Source organism: Pelodiscus sinensis, chromosome 1, assembly GCF_052426305.1.
Source record: "Pelodiscus sinensis isolate ZL-2025 chromosome 1, ASM5242630v1, whole genome shotgun sequence".
Lineage (NCBI taxonomy): Eukaryota > Metazoa > Chordata > Testudines > Trionychidae > Pelodiscus > Pelodiscus sinensis.
In genome coordinates, this window is record NC_143052.1 from 147,219,912 (window position 1) to 147,239,366 (window position 19,455).

At 45.5% G+C, this 19,455-nt stretch overlaps 1 protein-coding gene across 1 annotated transcript in view; it reads right to left on the minus strand.

Moving 5' to 3' along the window:
• Window positions 1-3,004: 3,004 nt before the first annotated feature.
• Window positions 3,005-19,455, minus strand: part of GTF2E1 (general transcription factor IIE subunit 1) — a 99,963-nt gene continuing 83,512 nt past the window's right edge. The window contains exons 3-5 of the mRNA XM_006132906.3: window positions 15,606-15,807; window positions 8,489-8,730; window positions 3,005-5,138 (exon numbers count right to left, since the gene is read on the minus strand). Coding sequence (XP_006132968.1) covers window positions 4,711-5,138; window positions 8,489-8,730; window positions 15,606-15,807 — 872 coding nt within the window. The 3' untranslated portion in view covers window positions 3,005-4,710. The remainder of the gene's footprint in view (window positions 5,139-8,488; window positions 8,731-15,605; window positions 15,808-19,455) is intronic.

Sequence of the window (19,455 nt, forward strand, 5' to 3'; positions counted from 1 at the left end):
CTTTTTCCACATCAGTCATGATTGTATAGACCTCTATCATACCCTGCCTTAAGATCCTCTTTTCTAAGCTGAAAAGTCCAAGTCTTTTTAATCTCTCTTCATATTGGATCTATTCCAAACCTCTAATCATTTTGGTTGCTCTTTTCTGAACCTTTTCCAATGCCAATATATCTTTTTTGAGATGAGATGACCGCTTCTGTATGCACTATTCAAAACATAAGCTATTCCTTTGTAATCTCTCAGACGCCAACAGTGGGTAACCCTATTCCTTTGCTAAAGCTTTAACAAACTGAGGATCTGATCCTGCAAATACTGAAGCGCAGTAGAAACGACTTAGGGAAGTTAGGAGTCTGAGTTAACTATAGTGTGTGCAGGATTGGTCCCCCAGTTTCCAGCCAGTGGTCAGTAATATCTATTCATTTATATTCTGTCACCTTGTATGCATCTTCCTGGAGTCTGTAAAGCTCCTTTCTCTCAGTTGACCACCATTTGGCATGATTTAGCATCTTTGTGGTTTGATATCCATACGTATCATGCCTCATACACATTTCTGTGTCACATTAGTCATTTTAAATCAGCAAGACAATTTTAAGATACTATTTTAGCTAACAGTACTTCCTCAGGGTATATCTATACTACAAAGTTAATTCGAACTAACAGCTGTTAGTTCAAATTAACTTTAATAGGGGCTACACATACAAACAGCTAGTTCAAATTTAAATTGAACTAGCAGAGCGCTCAATTTGAACTAGGTAAGCCTCATTCTACGAGGAGTAACGCCTAGTTCGAATTAAGTAGTTCGAATTAAGGGCTGTGTAGCCACTTAATTCAAACTAGTGGGAGGCTAGCCCTTCCCAGGTTGCCCTGGTGGCCACTCTGGGCCAAACCAGGGAAACTCTTCTGCCCCCCTCCCGGCCCTGGACCCCTTAAAGGGGCACAGACTGGCTACAGTGCTCGTGCCAGTTGCAATCCTGCCAGCACCCAGCCAGCAGACCCTGCACCTGGCACAGCATGAGCCAGCCACCCGCTTCCACCCAGCCCTCCCCCTCTTCCCAGGACCAGGCTGGTGGCTCCCAGGAGCCTGCCCGGGGCCGTAAGAGGCAGGCGCCCGCCTGGTCTAGTGCAGAGAACGTGGCCCTCATCGAGGTTTGGGGGGAGGCCTCCAACATCCACAATCTCCTCACTAGCACAGGAATGCGGCCGTCTAAGGCAGGATAGCTGCCATCCTGGCCACCGAAGGCCACATGCGAACCCAGGAGCAGGTTTGCATGAAAAATCAAAGTGAGACTCCTGACCCTGAGCTAAGAACATAAGAATGGCCGTACTGGGTCAGATCAAAGGTCCATTTAGCCCAGTAGCCTGTCTGCCGACAGCGGCCAACACCAGGTACCCTGGAGGGGATGGACCGAAGACAATGACCAAGTGATTTGTCTCATGTCATCCATCTCCATCCATCCTTCCACAAACAGAGGCCAGGGACACCGTTCCTACCCCTGTGGCTAATAGCACTCCATGGACTCAACCTCCATGAATTTATCTAACTTCTCTTTAAACTCTGTGATAGTTCTACCCTTCACAGCCTTCCACAGGTTCACTATGTGCCCAGAAGAAGAACATTCGCTTTTTAGTTTTAAACCTGCTGCCCATTAATTTCATTTGGTGTCCTCTAGTCCTTATATTATGGGAACTAATGAAGAACTTTTCTTTATTCAACCTCTCCACACCACTCATGATTTTATATACCTCTATCATATCCCCCCTCAGTCTCCTCTTTTCTAAGCTGAAAAGTCCCAGTCTCTTTAGCCTCTCTTCATAGGGGACCTGTTCCAAACCCCTAATCATTTTATGTCTCAGCATCCAACGCCCGCCCCCCGGCGGTTGTCCTTTTCTGAATCCTTTCCAAGGCCAAAATATTTCTTTTGAGGTGAGGAGACCTCCTGTAAACAGTACTGAAGATATGGCGTACCATAGTTTTATACTTCCCCTCCTCCTTCTTCCCTGGCTTCCCCCTTCCAGCTCCCTCCTCCCAGGTTTCTCCCACCTTCTCTCTTCCCCGTCTCCCCAGAGGTTAATCTGCCCCCTCTCCCCCGCACAGTTTTGTTAAATAAAGAGAGTTTCTATTTTTGAACACGTGTCCTTTATTTTTTACATCAGGAAGGGTGGCTAGGGAGGGTAAGTGGAAGGAGGTGAGGGAGGAATGGGGCACGAGCCCCCGATGGGGAGGACTGGGGTGGCTCTGTGGGCTCCTCGGGGTGGAAGCTCTCCTGCAGGGCCTCCTGGATCCTGACAGCCCCCCGATTGACACCCCCCCCCCTGGATGGCAGCCTGCGGCAAATGCAGCCGGGCTGATGGCCGAGTGCTGTGATGTGCCGAGTGTGGGAACTCAGGGCACTCTAAGACAGGACTGCTTTGCTGTCCCTCATCGAGTTAGACAAGCAAGCAGGGAACCCTGAGAACTGCCTGTACGGGGTGGGGGTTGGGTCCCTTTAAGCACAGCCCTTGGCTAGCCTGAGGCAGCAGCTCCACACTCTACGTCCTAACCTGATGCCCTGCCAGCACTGGTTCCGGCCAGACTTAACTTCGGTTCAGGATCCACTCAATGTGGATGTGCTATTTCGAATTAGCAAAATGCTAATTCGAATTAGTTTTTAGGTCTAGATGCACTAGTTCGAATTAGCTTAGTTCGAATTAACTAATTTGAATTGTTAGTTCGAATTAGTGCTGTAGTATAGACATACCCTCAGTGAAGTTTGAAAAAGTATGCAAGAGCTAGCCATCAGATCCCTCTGACACAGCAATCAACCATCGTTCCCAGCTCCAAGCTGGGAACACCGTGGAAAACAGTGCAAAGGATTCTGAGATGTATCCAAGCAAGAACTAAGGCTGAAGGTGGGGTTATAATTTCAAAGCAGCTGGAAGCCTTCCAAATAGCATATTATACGTATCAGAAGCCATGGAACAAGTAAAACAGCTGAACAAGTAATAGATTGAAATGGCAACCCAGGACAGAAGCATCATTTTATTAATTTCTTTTAAAAAATGACAACAAAGTTACCACACTATTTTTAAAAAAGGGTAAAATAGCAAGATGCTGAAAATAAAACCACAAAGGAAGCATACAAGGCTAGTCAGTATAAAATAGCTTTACAGTTTAAATGCTCGGCAAATCTGTACCAGTCATGTAAATCAAACAGCGCTTGATACCGCCTTTAAATGCAAAATCCTTTTATCACTTGTTTCATCAGAGCACTGGATAAGAAAACACAATTATTTAAAAAAGTAACACTTTTAAGATAACATTACAAATATGATATTGCTATAGGTACTGGTAAAATGTTTTTATTTAAACAGACAGTGCCAGGCTAAATAGCAGAATTCAGAACTCTGCATAATTCCTTTTTAAATGATACAAATCTTTGGGTGTTAGTGAAATTAAAACTAGCTATGTGTTCCCTGGTATTGCCTGGCTGACAGCCCATCTATTGTAAGCTCAGACTGTATTATTGGGGCTTAAAAGGGGATAAGGTGAGGTGACTGCTAGTAACAGTATATTGAAGGTTCTGTGACCTATCCAGAGAATGCTCTTCCTGTTCAGTTCCTTCTGAGGGTTTCATTATACTTACAATAAGCCAAGACTTTTAAATTTGGGTGCTTAGGTTATTATCTGTCCCTGAGGTGCCGAGCACCCAAAGCTTCCATTGAAATCAACACACACTATGAGCACACTCAGTACCTTTGAAAAATCAAGCCACTGGTTAGATGCTTATCCTTAGATCTCGTATTTGAAAATTCCAACAGATGGGCATGGAAGGCGGGGGCATGGAAGAGGGAGGCAGGCGAGGGGAGACCTATCTTTTCACAGAGGACTGCAATACCTGTTTGCTAAAGACTGGAGATTGAAACTGGACAGTAGTAGTTAAGGCATTAACTACTGACAGTCTTTCAAATGAGCATCATCTAGAGATCAGTACTCCTCTTTCTAGAGACTGTCTCCCATCCTTCTCCCCACCAGAAAGCAATCTCCCATTTACATCCTCAGTTACAACCATGATCACCAGCTGTCCACTCCAGGGCTCCCTAGCCATGTTGGACAATAATCTCAAACATGACTTGGCCAAAATACATGGTTGAAGCTAAGCATCTTTGGTCACTCTGAGGAAGCTGGGGCTATAAACCTTGTTGAGAGGTTTAGCCACTGTAAAAAGACTCAGGTCAGGTCCATAGAACAACTTTATTTGCAGCCTGTCTCAGCATCCAACGCCCGCCCCACGGCGTGGCTTTTACTTCTGATTCTGTAACACCAGGAAGCAAGGCCTGATCAAAGCACAGAGCATCCAAATACTCCATGGAGAGGGAACTGGACTGCACCAAAATCTGATCTCTGGCTTTCTATTAAAAAAATCAACACCAGGAAAAAGGAAGCTGGGCTAAAGCAGCAGCAAGTAAGTTTTACCTTGCAAGCTCTCTCACCTGATAAAAAAATCCATATGCTCCATCAGCCACCTGGGTTCCCTCCCTTTTCAGCACACCCAGTTAATTGTACCCTCCTCCGGTGTGTGGGAGGCCTGAGATCAGCAGTCCCTTTAGTCAGTGAGGTGTTCTAATCCCCCAAGCCCGTGCATGAGACTGTGCAGGGAAGGGAGCGATGCTGTTTCATTAGGGTGTCTCCTGTTAAAATTCACCTTTAAAAGCTGTTGCGGAGGGAAAGGGTTAATCAAACATATCCTCAAACATACGCTGCCCCATGGCTATGTACAGTTCCTTCTCCTCCGGGGTCATTTGGGCCACCAACTCAGGCCGCTGGCTCACTTGACTATAAGAGAATGGACGTCCAGCCACCATGACAGTGGGGTCCTCTGCCACCACTTCAAACTCCTCCTCATCTTCATCCTCGAGCCCATACAGCGAAGCTGTGGTAGCAGGCAGGCGGGGTGGGGTTTCCTCTTCTGATTCGCTGGTATCGCTCTCCGAGTCGCTCGCATTGGGGTTGGCTAAGGGAGCAGCCCCCCCCACACCAGCTGCAGAGACAGAGGGGGTTTTCTTCTCATGGATAAGCAGAGCGCGCATCACCTCCTCGTTATTGTCTGGGGCCGCCCGGCCCTCCTCCCGCTCCTGAAATGTATCCATGTCTTGACCACCTGCAAGAAAGCATGGAAGAATGCTAGGTAAGTAGTCATATCACTACATCATGGAGGCCATTAAGGATGGAGCATGATCTAATGGTGAGGGCAGCCTGCTACTGGGGTGGAGGTCAAATCTCCTCAGTTCTAGTCTCAGCTCTGTCGCTGCTTGTGGGGCCTGGGGCAAGTTGCTTCCTTTCTCCACATCTTCCTCCCTTCGCCCATCTTAAAGTGGAGAGAGTTGGTATTCTTCAGAGCAGGGCGAGGCTAACTGTGTGCTAACTGCTGACAGACTGTGAAAGGTGTGTAGCCATACTGGTTCCCAACCCCTAGGGTAGATGGGGGACACCCCCTGGCAAGAGAACAGCAAGTTGATGTGTATCAGAGAATGCAGCAAGAACAGGTCAATTCCAACCCTACTGATGATTTTCCGCTCCCCTCTGATTGACCCATAAAGCCAGCCTCCATCACCTACTCATTCTTTTTCAAACAAGCCCCTTTGTGCTTTCTCCCTGGCAGCCCACATGCTTGGGAGCAACTCCCCATGAACATCCACCAAGCTACCTCACTATCCAACCCCTCAGATGCTATCTCAAAAACTCCCCATCTGCTGATTCCTGCCTTATATTAAGCTCCCTGGGGCAGGGACTGCCATGCAGTTCTGTGCTCGGTATAGCACCTAGCACAATGGGGCCCTGATGCTACTATAATACAAATAACGGTATTTGGAAGAGGCTCCACAGAGGGGTATCAGCCAAGCAAGTAACTTTGTACAGTGCCTAGCACAATGAAGGATGGACATTTTCCTCCAGAGTAAGGAGCCACAAGAAAGCTCGCTGGAAAGTAATCTGCAGGCTCTGAAGCTGAACTTCCAAATACCAGTTCTGTGCGGCTAATGAAGCCATCATGCAGAAACCAGCTGCAACTGAAACGATTCAGACAACAAATGGTAATTACAAGAAGTCTCAGTGCAGAGAAGGTGGCTATGGGAGGGCTGGCACTTGGGCCCAGGGCTATTTGGCAAACCACTTCTCCAATCGCATCCTTGCGCAGAGTGCAGTGGTGTGTCAAATGAGGTGCCATGGCAGGCAGTGCAAAGGATCCTAGGCTGTATCTGAGCTCCAAAGGCACAGTTACAAACCAATGAACAAGAAGAGGGTCCCCATTTGGTGAAAGAGGAATGGGTGGGCAGAATCTCCATTTTTGGCATCTCAGGACGGGTCTGTTTGCTAGAGAGCACTGTTTCAGCACTGCTCTGGAAGTGCCTCCTTTAACACAGTTCACCATAGGGGGCCATAAACAAACTATGCTCACTGGGGCTCCATGGAAACTTTTTGGTCACTACGGAGAAAAGCAGAGGGTTTTTTTTTTGGTATGTTAATAAACATAAATGTTTAGCCTCTGGCCTTTAATTCAGATGAAATATGGATAAATATAACAAGGAGAAGTGTCCTGGAACCTTGCACCTGGTCTGCAGGAAGAGAAAGTTTATTACAGGAACATGGTGTTATTCAATAAAATGAATCCTGCATGGTAGGTGGAACAGGAATGCCCTTGACTGAACAGGCAACACAAAAGGGCTGATAGTTTTCACGCCAACTTCTTCTTGGTGGCATGGGCTCCTTCAATCTGAGACTTGTTTCTGAGCTTTATTTCACTGGTAGGGAATTATAGTGTCCCAGGTGAGAGACAGACAGACACACACTGAAGTGGCATTTTCTGTACTGGGAAAGGGCTGCATGTCTGTTAAGTAGTATTTGCTGTACAATAGCTGGAAAAATTTGATAGTGTTTGAGTAAGCAGCGTGTCTACAGTTCAAGGATTCAAAACCACCATTCTATTAAAAAGAAGGCTTTCTGAGCTCTTCTGCATAAGGCTCTTGCCAGATTCCTGTACTTGGAAAGAGCATTGGGAGTCCACCCAACACTAATAAACCTGCAGGCATCCTGCAAAGATGTTCTTCTTTGTGCTGGGTTTTAGGGTTCTGAAAATAAACCAACACTTTTGCTTTGGGAGTTTGGTTCTGTTTTCTGATACACTGCCTGTTTCCTTTGATGCTCCTCACACAGCTCATGTGATTGTGTATTTCAGTTGAATCGGCCTGTTAAAAATCTAAACTAGTCTCCATTTATTATTTCTTTATTGTGGGATTTTAATAAACTTTTCAAAACAGGGACAGTCTGCTACTCTGTTTGCACAAAGCTCAGCACAATAGGCCCAAGATCTTGACTGGGGTCTTTTGAGGATGCAAATAATACAAACAATAAAAGCAAAAACTGAAAAATAAAAGGCTGGTGATGGTTGACAGTCTCAGAAGGAAGCAATAACGAATAACCCACTATAGTGACTGATTTTCCTAATGTTCTCATTCCTGCTTTTCCTACACTCTAAAGGTGCGGTTCTGGTGCATTGCTCTCTGCATACAAATAGGAGTCTTGAAAATACAGACAACTGGTGACAGAAGGGGAAAGTGGATATAAGAACATTGCATCTCCACTAATAGCTGATCTGATGAGCCTTGTGCTTAGCACACATACAAATCTGAGTTTCATTTTCCATCCATTTGGTAACAAGAAGCTGAAAAATCTTTCATCCAAACCCAAACAAGCCAGAATGGGACAGAACATCTGTCTCTGAAGCTCCCAGAAAAGCTAAAGAACAATTAACATTTTAGTAACCTAATCATAACACTGTGGGCAACTCAGCTTTACTGACATGGGTTTCAATGAAGTGCCTGGTACATCTTGTTCTTTTACACCTGCCTGGCTTCTAAAGGCATTACAAAGGCAGACGAAAGATGTAACAGAATAGCAGGTAAGTGCTAGGATGCTGGGAGCAGCAGCTCTAGATAGAAAGTAGAAATGTAAAATCCCAGTGAATCAGTTAACCAGTTAATCCTCAGGTTTAACTGGTTAAACCCACATTTCTCAAACTGTGGATCCCGACCCCCACGGGTGGGACGCGAGCAACTTAGAGGGGGGTCGCAGTATCACAAAGTTTGAGAACCCCTGGGTTAACCAATTAAGAAGGATCCCGTTCCTGCAGCTGCCAGTCCCTGGTGCATGGGGGAGGAGGGAAGCGGGCGAGAGTAGAAGGAGCTGGCAGCCCAGTGCACAGAGGGGCCAGCTTCTGCTCCTGGCTGGCCCTTGCTCTCCTGGTCTGGCTCCTGACCCCTGGGAGGCTAGAGCAGCCCTCCACTCACAACAGGCCAGGGGCTTCTCCCAGGTGCTGATTAACCAGTACCTGGTAAGCATCACCTGATTAGGCCGCTCCCGGAAACCTGTTACCCATTCACAACCCTAACAGAAAAGGGGCAAAAATATTCTCCCGTCAGATTATGCGGCACTTCTCCCCTTTAGTTTTCTTACCATCTTTGATCTCGTCTGGGTCATAAACCCCCTGCACCGTGCTTTCCCGGAGCCAAATTGGCCTCTCTCTGGCTGGTTTCCCTTCATTCATTGGCCGATTAAGATCCTCCTGGTCTTCCATGCTGATGACAACATTCTGGGTGTACAAGTCTTCATATGATGGTCCTTTTGTAGTCCATGCTTCCCGATGGTGTCCACCTGCTAGGCCAGCTGCTCCTGCAGCTGCAGCAGCACGTTCCTTGCTAGAACAGCCACAGGGTTTAAAAAAAAAGGATTCTGTTCAGAAATAGTCCTTTCAGGAATAACAGACATTTCCTGTTGTAATTTTTAAAAGAGCCCAAGGATTAAGCCACATAGTGCCTTTTAAAATTAATTATCTCCTATGATATGCTTAGAGAATCTCAACCCCCTTTCTTAACCATTTTGCCAAGAACTTCTAGACGAGTGGTCTCTAACCTTTTTATGCCCAAGAACACTCTCTAAAATTTAAGTGATTCTATCCTATCCCTACCCCAGCTTAGGGTGCAGGAGGGGGCAAGGGGTTCTAGCTGTGGGAGGAAGCAGGGAATTGGGGTGCAGCCTCTTGCTGGGTGGCACTTACCATGGGTGGCTCCTGGTTGGTGGCGCAGTGAGGCTAAAGCAGGCTCCCCATGTCCTGTCCTCACAACGCTCCCAGAAGGGGCCAAAGAGTCCCTGTGGCCTTGGTGCTGTGGAGCAGGAGGTACATGGTTCCATGTGCTGCCCCTCTTTGCTGGCACCAACCCTTCAGCTCGCATTGGTCACGGTCCCCTACTTCTGGCCCATGGGTCCTGCAGGAATGGTGCCTACAGGCAGGAGCAGCGCACCAAGTCTCCTGTCCCTTCCTCCACACATACACATGGCCATGAAGCCGCACTGGCTGCTTGTGGGAATGGTCCTGTGGCATAGGACTGGAGCAAGCAGGGAGTCCTGCTCCACCACCAAGGAGTACCACAGACTGAGAGACTCCCCAGGATCGACCAGCTGATCATGATCGACTGGTTGGTGACCACTGTTCTAGACCAACTCTGTGTTTAACCAAGTATGCTGACGAGATTGGAGTCTTACAATGCTCAGATGTGGGGATTTTATTCATAGTGCTTATGAGCCATTAGACAAATTCACATCAGAAAACAAAAGTGTAAATCCCAGTTCTGATTGCAAGTGATAAGGATCTTACAAGAACTACCTGGTGAAGTTCTATGGCGTGTGTTACACAGGAAGTCAGACTGTGGGTCTACAGGTCAGCAACAGAATGGTGCAATAACCAAGGTTTGGTGGAGGCTTTTGTCCTAACCCTGAGTAATAGGTATTGAGGGCTGGAAGGTCAGTATTGATGGTTACTGGGTGAGTGCCCAGGGCTGGAACAGCAAGAGACTGCTCATCAGAATTTAACATGCGCTTGTTTTCTCAATTGATCCACATCCAAATCATCCTCATCTAGGTTTCTATGTGGGCCAGGAAAATGCACTACTTGGTCTGATTAAAGAGGACATAGATATGAATGTCCTCTGCCATCGATAGCAATCAGCCCAAATTACCTTCGCTATCTGGTCTTGTGCTCTTATATGCATATTGAGCAGAAAAGGCTGCAGAAATAACCTTGCCATTTTCCCCTTCAGGGAAACCCAGAGTGAATGAAATGTTAGGTGAACACTGCTCAAAGGAATTGACAGATCCAATGGAGAAAGAACCCATCCACCCTTACTAGACCTCTCAAGTATTTTCAACATGTTATATAGTAAATGGTATCAAAGACTGTGGACAGATAACAAATACGCATGGGCACGACCCTCCTTTTGTAAAGGACATGATCAACCACGGATACCAATGCTATTTCTGTGCCACCCCCAGGGCTGAAGCTAAACTGACAGAAGATCTAGATATTCTGCCATGATCCTCTCAATAAGATTCCTTAAAGAGGGGAAGTTTGTGAGGTGGTGGTAACTGGAGAGGTGTAAGATGTTGGTCCTGGGAAATTGCATATGTATGCCACCATTTTATTTGCTCAAGTGGAAAATAATTGTGCACTCAGATCTCTGCCAGGAGCAAGAAACATTTAACCTCTCAGGAACTACTAACCACATAAACACAATATTTTTATGTTTACTGGGGGGCTATGCCTCCTGCTCGCTATGCTTGCCAAGCCCCCTCTCTATGGGGGTAGGCATCCCTGGCTCTCCCCCTGGCTGCTGGGGAGGGCCAGGCCAAGGCATGGCAGCTCTAGACTGCCCCCTCCCCTCTGTGGGCTGCCAGGCCAAGGCTGGCTCAGCCCTGGCTCTCCCCCTCCTGGCTGCCGGGTAGAGCCTACGCCACACCAGCCCTGGCTTCATGCCCTTCCCCGTCCCGGCCGCCAGGGGGGTGGGCCAAGTCCATGGTTTGGCAGTGCCAGCTCCCCATGAGCACCAGGGAAAGGGGAGAGGGGAGGGAGGAGGCAGACAGGGTGTAAAGTGACATGATGTCGTCACACTGTTGTCCTGCAGGACATTTTGTATATATATATGGACACATGTTACACAACATATACACATTCACAGAATCAATCACTTGTGTTTCTTTCCCACAGTCAGCCCAATTAGGAGAACTAAACAACATGAATTTCTGAGCAAGTGGAAGAGTATTTTTGATGCATGTGGATCACGTATGCAATTTAAGGAACCACACAGAGATCTCTCCATTTGTGTTTTTTCAAATACTGGTACTTTTCAGTTTTCAAAGAATAGCATGTGTTCTGTAAAGAGCACCATTCTCCCTCACCCACAATAAAAAATCAGCAACAGTAGAGCGTCCCTGACAATTTTATGTAATCCACTTTCCTACAATACACAATGCAAAACCACCTCCCTCATCAGAGCTGCAGCGGTGACATTTAAGTGATCCACAGAGTCAGGGATTGCCTTGTGAATTCAAAGTCTCCTTTTCCCTATGAAGTTCCATTTACTTGTGATAGAACATCATTGGATATGTAAGATAATTTTTAAAGTAACAATTCTTAAACAACAGATACCTATCCTTGTAAACTAGATTAAACCATCACCTGCAATGTGGTTAATTTACAGGGAGTAATGAGCGAGTTGAGCTCCTTGCCATGCCCCAGCATGACCAAAACCTGGAGGGTTTACGTCTACAATTTGACCCCTGCTAAGGTCAATAACTAAGTAAATGGCTCCATTTTTTCCCTTGTTAGTACAACAGTATCATCAATTATGCTGTTAGCAGCAACATGCAGCCCCTTGGGACTGGGGATTTACCTGCTGCTACAAAGCAACAGAGCCTTTTTATTCAGTGTCTGTGCTCTGGAGAGGTGGAGTAAACACCATTGATTATAGACAGAAGGCCAGATACTCAGCTGCACCAAGGCAGTGTTTTAAAACAGAGCTGAGGAGAAAATGCAACACCTATGAAAAGCTGTCCATCTCTCTCAGTTCTAAGGGCTGTTTTGTCCTCTGGCTCATGCTAGGAATGCCCTGAACTCGCCTGGCTGCTACAGCTCCTTGGTGCTATTATGAAGCTGGGGATCAGAGATGAGACAGTAGTGTGGCTGGCTACACTGACTATGCTGTTTGGGGGTCAACTTACATTGAAAGTCCCCCAAGATAATGGATTAAACTAGATTTAAGGTAGCACAAAGCATCGTCACCAAGTCTAGGATATAGCTAAGGGAAACCAATGAGCAGAGCTCAAATTATTTAAATCAAACACAGGTTTTGCATCTCAACGGTTTATAGAAACTTAAGAAAAGACAAGAATAGGAAAAACTCTAGTGTCCAACAAATGTGTATAGTACAGGCAGTCCCCGGGTTACGTACAAGACAGGGACTGTAGGTTTGTTCTTAAGTTGAATCTGTATGTAAGTCGGAACTGGCGTCAGCCGCTGCTGAAACTGATCAGTTTCAACCGCGGCTGAATCTGTACGCCAGTTCTGACTTACATACAGATTCAACTTAAGAAACCCAGGCGTCCCCAAGTCAGCTGCTGCTGAAACTGATCAGCGGCTGATTCCAGGAAGCCTGGGGCAGTCCAGGCGTGCTGCGGCTGTCCCACTGCTGGCGTGCTCCGAGGCTTTGCTCCCCATCTCCCTGGTCTGCTGGTCAGACCAGGGAGATGGGGAGCAAAGCCGCGGAGCACGCCCACAGCGGGACAGCCCAGGCGCACTTGGGCTGTCCCGCTGCGGGCGTGCTCCGCAGCTTTGCTCCCCGTCTCCCTGGTCTGCTGGTTGGGAGACGGGGAGCAAAGCCGCGGAGCACGCCCGCAGGGGGAGAGCTCAAGCGCACCCGAGCTGTCCAGCTGCGGGCGTGCTCCAAGGCTTTGCTCCCAGTCTCCCTGCAGACCAGAGAGACGGGGAGCAGCTTTTCTCGCCCCGGAGAACGGGGACGCCGGACTGCAGCGCATCTGGGCGTCCCGCTACTCCTGTCCTCCGGGGCGAGAAAAGCCCCGCTCTTAACTGCGGATCCGACATAAGTCGGATCCGCGTAACTCTGTGACTGCCTGTAATGTAAGTATATATCTGTGATTTGCATTAATGGGAACTGGACAAATCTCTCATGATACGGTTTTTAGCAGCATCCACTAAAAGGCATATGGACTCTCAGCCTTCAATAGTGTAGCTGCAAAAAGCAAGCTATTCAGGAAATGTAGGATGTTACATAAAGTCCAGATATTTTACCCAAGAAAAAGTGGAGGGGAGATTATATTCAACCCATCTGGAAAGCCAATGGGACAGGTTTAGGAAAAGCAGACTCTTATGAAATTTGCATGGGACAAATTCATGCTTACTAGAGGATTTATAAAACATATTACGTAAGACAGGTTAGAAAAACCTAAGTAAATGATTTGGCCAGTCTTGCAATGAAGATGCCTGGATCCTTAGACAATTTACAGTGTAGGCAGTGAATGCTAAACCTCTCCACAAAACATACAGTTTTATTCACTCCTGTGTTAATAGGAAAGGCAGTAGGAAAATTCAGAAGATTTTTTTCTTCAGTGGCATCAAAAGTCCAATATTTCAAAAATCTGTGAAATGGAGTAAATAAATAACCTAGAGGTATGTATACAGAGGGAGATATGGGGGAAAGAGGATATTCTTTAATATTTCACTGCAGCACTTTTAGGCAATTAACTGCTTTGAATTAATAAGGGTTAATAAATAATTGAATCACTGTATGTGCTGAAGCTAGTTGTGTTCAAGGAACCATTTAAAAAGTGGCCTATTTATTTTTTAAGTCCTTGCACAGAGTAATTAATCATTTACAATTTTTTAAAGCATTGAAGAGCCACATAAGTGGGTGCTGCTGTTACTTAACTATTATTCATGGGACTGTACCAGGCCTTTGCTGTGTTAATTTTCTGGTCAGAGAGATGATGTGCCATGTGCAGGATTGACAAAGGGCTGTTTTTCTCATTTGGGGAGGCTATGCCAAATGTGCTAGTCAAACTTTGGAAACTGATTTTCAAGCAAAGGCTAATGATAAAGCCATAGGGTTAGAAATAAAGGCACCAACATTCTACTACACTTTCTGACCATGTGGCCTTAGAGAAGTCAGTTCCCCTCTCTATACACATTAGTTGCTTCACCTGGAAGATGGAGAATATTAGTTAGTTAATATCTGAGCTCCCTGGTTAGAAGGAGCTAGAGTTAGGCAATGCATTTTGCTATTAAATTAAATTAAATGGAAACCTATCTAGTATCTAAGTATGAAAAAAAAAATATCTCTATCAAGATTAGTTTGTGTAGTTAGAAGTCTTCTGAAGGGTGCAAGTTGGTTTCCTAATGCTAGAAAAATATTAATCTTATAATTTATGACTAACAGGTTTTACTCCATAAAAGTAGGGAGAAATAAGAATGAAATAATAAAAAGGAATTCAAATAATTTCTTTGAGAGGTTTGTTGTAAGTGGGCTTGAAGAAGCAAAGTGTGGACACAGCTAGTTTAGACTTTCAAAACTACAGAGTTACAGAAGCAAAATAAAAAGATAAAAGAAAAGATGTTTACAATGGAAAAACCCCAGCAAAACTGACCTATCCCAGGAGACCATCTTGATTACAACAATCTTGTGGCACACTGATATGAAGGAGGCCACTCATGCAGCCACTCACTAGCCTAGGTTGCTCATCATTGTAGAGCCTCCTGTTGGACAAACATTCTTATTAAAAAGCGAGGGCAACTTCGGTCTGCTCTGCTTTATGAAAAATGGTTGCAGCCATGGTCTCTTAACATCCTTATTACAATCTATAATTTGTATCGACTATATGATTAGTCGATAAGGGAAGGTGCTCTGTCGCGGCTGGCACCGATCTAGGAGCTACTCCCCTGCAGTTAAAATGCAGTAGGAGCTGGGTGTTCAGGCAGCCCAGCTCCTAATCCATTTCAACTGCAGAGCCGCAGCTGGGATAAGTCCTGGACCAGTGCCACCTGGCTCTTAAATACATTTAAACTGCAGAGCTGCAGCAGTCCTAGACTAGTGTGTGCCAGGACTGCTCGGTACTGCCTCATGCCGGGTCCAGCAGCTACTGTTCATGGCAGCCCAGGCTGGCAGCAGCCCCTGTCCACAGACAGCCCCGACCACTGTGAACAGAGGCTGCTCCGGCAGCAGCCCATTTGTGACGGCTGAGGCTGGCTGCGGACAGGGGCTGCTGCCAGAGCAGCCTCTGCCTGCGGCAGCCTTGGCCCATTGTGGGCAAAGACAGCTTCGCTGCAGACTCCCCTACTCACCCTCCTGCTGCTGCCTCTAATAGAGGCAGCAGCAGGGAGCGCAGGGGTGAGTAGGAAAGCAGGCAGCACGATGGAGACGGTGCAAGGGGAACCGGCTTTTAAGCCAGCTCCTCTTTCCCCCCCTTCTCTCCCTTCCTTGCTACCTATGACACTGAGGCAGTGGAAGGTGAGGAGGGGTGGGGAAAGCAAGTAGTCAAGTACTCAACTCAACTACTTGCTTACATCCCTAGACTGTAAATCTCTTGAAGCAAATATTATTTATCAGTATCCTGCATTGCTGATGCTGAACAAGCAAGTTGTCAAGATGTAGGTAATGATATGATTAAGGCAGATAAATATGCAATATGAATGCAGTGTGGCTGAAGAGGGCTTTGTGCCCATTCTCACCTCTGTTTCAGTGCAGGAATCTCTGTGGGTTCTGGCTCAAGAATTTCACGGGCCAAGTTAATGTCCTCAGTCTCCCGTAGGAGTGCATAGATTGGCTCAATCTGCTCATTAAACCTTGCCACAAGAGTCCGGGCATCCTTTTTGGGCGTTGCCGACTCATCCTCTTCCACTTCATTTTGACAGAAGGTACAGCGGAAGGTTCCTAAAGAGAAAAGAAACTGATGAGCACAAGGAGAAAGTCAAAAGGCCCAACTCTTTAAGCAGCATTTAAAGAGAGAGTGAGAGTATTTTGCTGTTCTCATATATTGAAACTACATAGTTTTTTTCCTTGAGACAATTTTCTTCCCACACATAATGTACTGGATTATTATTTTAACCACATAAAGTAAGATTTTAAATGCCATCTAGTGATGCTGAAAACAGGGTAGGGTTTTTCACTCTTTGTGAAGCCTTACAGGATGGCAAATGGCACCATTCAGGACATATCTTAGCATTACACATTCTTTTCTTTGCCATACATTTTAATGGCACTGCAATATCAGTTTCAAGATGTATTTTGGGATGGGTATCTCCTGTTTTAGGGGTCTCCATTGTCTGTAAGACTTGCATTCATCCCTTTCCAAAATAATCCAGGGGGGAGGCAAGGGCAGTTCACTCAGGTTCATTGAATACTGTTACACCTTGAACCTCTGTAATCTGGCACTCTCTGGTCCAGCAACATCAGTGGTCCGACATAATTTTAGTTAGCTGGACATCCACTTTTCATGGGTGTGGCCAAACTTCTTGTGGTCCCGGCCAAACTTCTTGTGGTCCCATACAGTTTGTTTACAGCCTCCAGTCCTGGCTCCCAGTGTTCCGTGCTGTTATTTAGCTCTAATTTAACCCTAAATGTCTTCTGAGAGCTCAGTAAACAGTGGACGTGTTGGCAATACTTCTAGACAATATTGATCTCCTGTGGTTCTACAAATTCTTTGGTTCGGCACCGGTTAGATCCTGAGGGTGCCAGATAGATAGGTTCAACATGGACTGAAAACAGTGTTTTTAATGCTCACATTCCACAAAAGGAATAACCCATTCCCTTTCCTTTTCAATTGGTAGCAATTTTCTCCAAAATGTTATTTTCCATGCTTGGTCTCCAAACAAAGGCAATTTTTTTTCTTTTTAAAAATCTGTTCTGTTAGTTCAGAGTAGGTATCTAAGAAAGTAGTTGAGTCCACTACTAGACTACTTGCTTCCTTGAGAGGGGAGGAGCTGGTGCTGGGGAGTCTGGCTTAAAATTTGGTTCCCTCCCCCCTCCCCTCTCCCCCTCTATCAGAAGCAGCAGCAGGGGGTAGGGGAGGCTACCACGCATCAGCCTCTGCCCACAGCCCCTGTTCCCGGCCAACTCTGTGGCTCTTAAAACATTTAAAATGCAGAGCCACAGTGGTCCTGGCTCAGGGACCTGTGCACCCATCTCCTACCACATTTAAACTGCAGAGCTGCAACGGGAGCAGCTCCTGGACTGGCATGAACCGGTAGAGACTAATTTCCCTTATTGACTAATTGCGTAATCAATTCAAATTGACAAAGTGATTAGTCAATTACCTGCATCTTAACATCCTTAGTTCTGAGTTGCTTGATATTAAAGAAAAAAAAGGGAGCGGGGAGGGGAAGCCTGGTCTCTTGCATTTTACTGAGAATTTTTGGGTAAGAAAGATCAGAGTTTACTCTAATTCAGCTTGTTTTATTAATCAACATGACCTAAGAAACAAGCCAAGTGAAAAGGAAATTGGTCCAGTGGCACTGAAGTTAACTTTAAAAAAAAAAAAAAAAAAAAAAGAGTTCCAGTGGAGGATTTTCTGTTTCATTTTACTTGATAATCTGTATGTAAGAATTTTAGGGAGGCACATTAATAATAGGACTTTACCATCCAGCACAATATTAGAGGTGCTGCAAAACACATTCTCATGCTAAATTTGCAGTGATGCATAGGAAATTCAGGTCATGCCAAATCCTAGATGGTGAAAGTGGTGTTGTTTTGCTAAGTTGACAGCTGACAGCAGAGGTTTTGAGATTTTTCTTTGCACTTCTACCACTAACTGGTTGCATTATTTTTCCCGTTATATAGCAAACATTCAGTGTAGCCTCAGAGTGCCCTATGAAGAAGGTAAATATTTTCACAAACAGGGAACGTGAGGCATTGAGAAGTGACTTGCAGAAGGCCATGTGGAAAGTAAGTGCCAAAATTTGGATTTGGAACCACACCTTCTCACTCCTAGTTTCTTGCCAACTGAACAGATTAAAGCATCTGGTAGGGAAGCAATTTCCCCTTGTTCTGTTCCCCAATCTGTGAACTGGGGATAACATTTACCTGCCTAGCTCACTGTATTACGGTCTCCAGGGCACTTTAGCTTCATAGAAACCTTGCACTCTATTTAATAGCAGTCTCATTTGTTGACTTGGCAAGGTGGGTAGGGAAGTCAACTCATCTCACAATGAACATGCACACCAATGGCTAGATCACTGTCACCACATGCAAACTCACCTGTGGGTCAACTCTGATGAAGAGATAAACTTGGGGGTGGGGGGGGAAGAGTCAATATATCTGACAAGATGCCACACTGCATTGGAAGTTTCTGGAAGTCGTGACTCAGTACATTTTTGTATCTCACCCATTGGGTCATAGATTCAGGTGATGGGGACACTGTGGTGCAGGAAAGAAAGTGGCTGACCTGCTCAGGAGCACTGTGGGAGAGTAGATTAGACACAGCATTCAGAGTCAGAACTCTGAGGGTCTCATATTGCTTCCAACATTTACCCCATCAACTTGGGGCCAGTCACTTTATCTCTCTGCTTCCCTGGATGTAAAATGGGGATAATACTTATAGTTTCGTCACAAGTTAGTGCTCTGAAAATAAGACACTACAGTAAGTGCTGTTCATTACAGGAGGGGCACCCTGCATCACTTCACAAGGGTTTCTAAAATGTTTAAATTCGTTTCAATTTATGAACTTTTTCTCTTTGTCCTGTGAATCAGGGACGGCACATCTCTGTCTCTCTCCCTACAGCAACCTAAGCAGAGACAAATTAGTGCTTATGTATACGCTACACAAAGTTTTTATTTTTTTGCATTAAAACCTCTCTCTCCTTTCTCGGCCCCCCCCCCCCCCCGGGAGCTTTTCCTAGCCAGAAAACAAGTCCAGTAATGTTGGCATTAAAGTCAACTTTTTCAACTCATGAAGTCAAAATCATTTTGAAATTTGACAAAACCTCTTCAGCCCTTATTTTTAGGTATTAACGTTATCTACACAGGAAAGCAAGAGCAGTGGTGGCAAGAAACGTTGCGTGAAAGTGGGAAATAGCTGGCTTTCTCCAGACCTTTCTTAACCCAAGCATAAAGCACTATGTTTATTTTTTTCATGCTAGGAAAGGCACCACCACTCATGCATAAACGCCACATTATATAATTTGTCAGTCCAGTTATGTTTTAAGTCACAGTTTGATCTCATTCACATTCCACATCTGACACCATCAGTACCCCCTAAATTCATAGAACAACCTAAATAAGTCTACAATAATTAATAAGATTTAGCTTATAATAGGAGTTTATTGCCTGGACAGTGGTTGACTGCAAGCCCTAAAGAAAAAACTGTTATACATTTTTTGTGCTTTTCAATTTTTACTCACAAACCTCCAGAGTCTTAAGATTAAAACCAGTTAGGATAGCTCCAATTCAAAGCATCTTAAAAAAAAAAAATCACAGAGTTAATTCAGCTCTAATTTAACAGAATATTTAAAACTAAAGCTGATTTATTGCAACATCGCCAGGGCTCTTAAGGAACAAAAAATAAATGTCAATGCAATGAGTTGC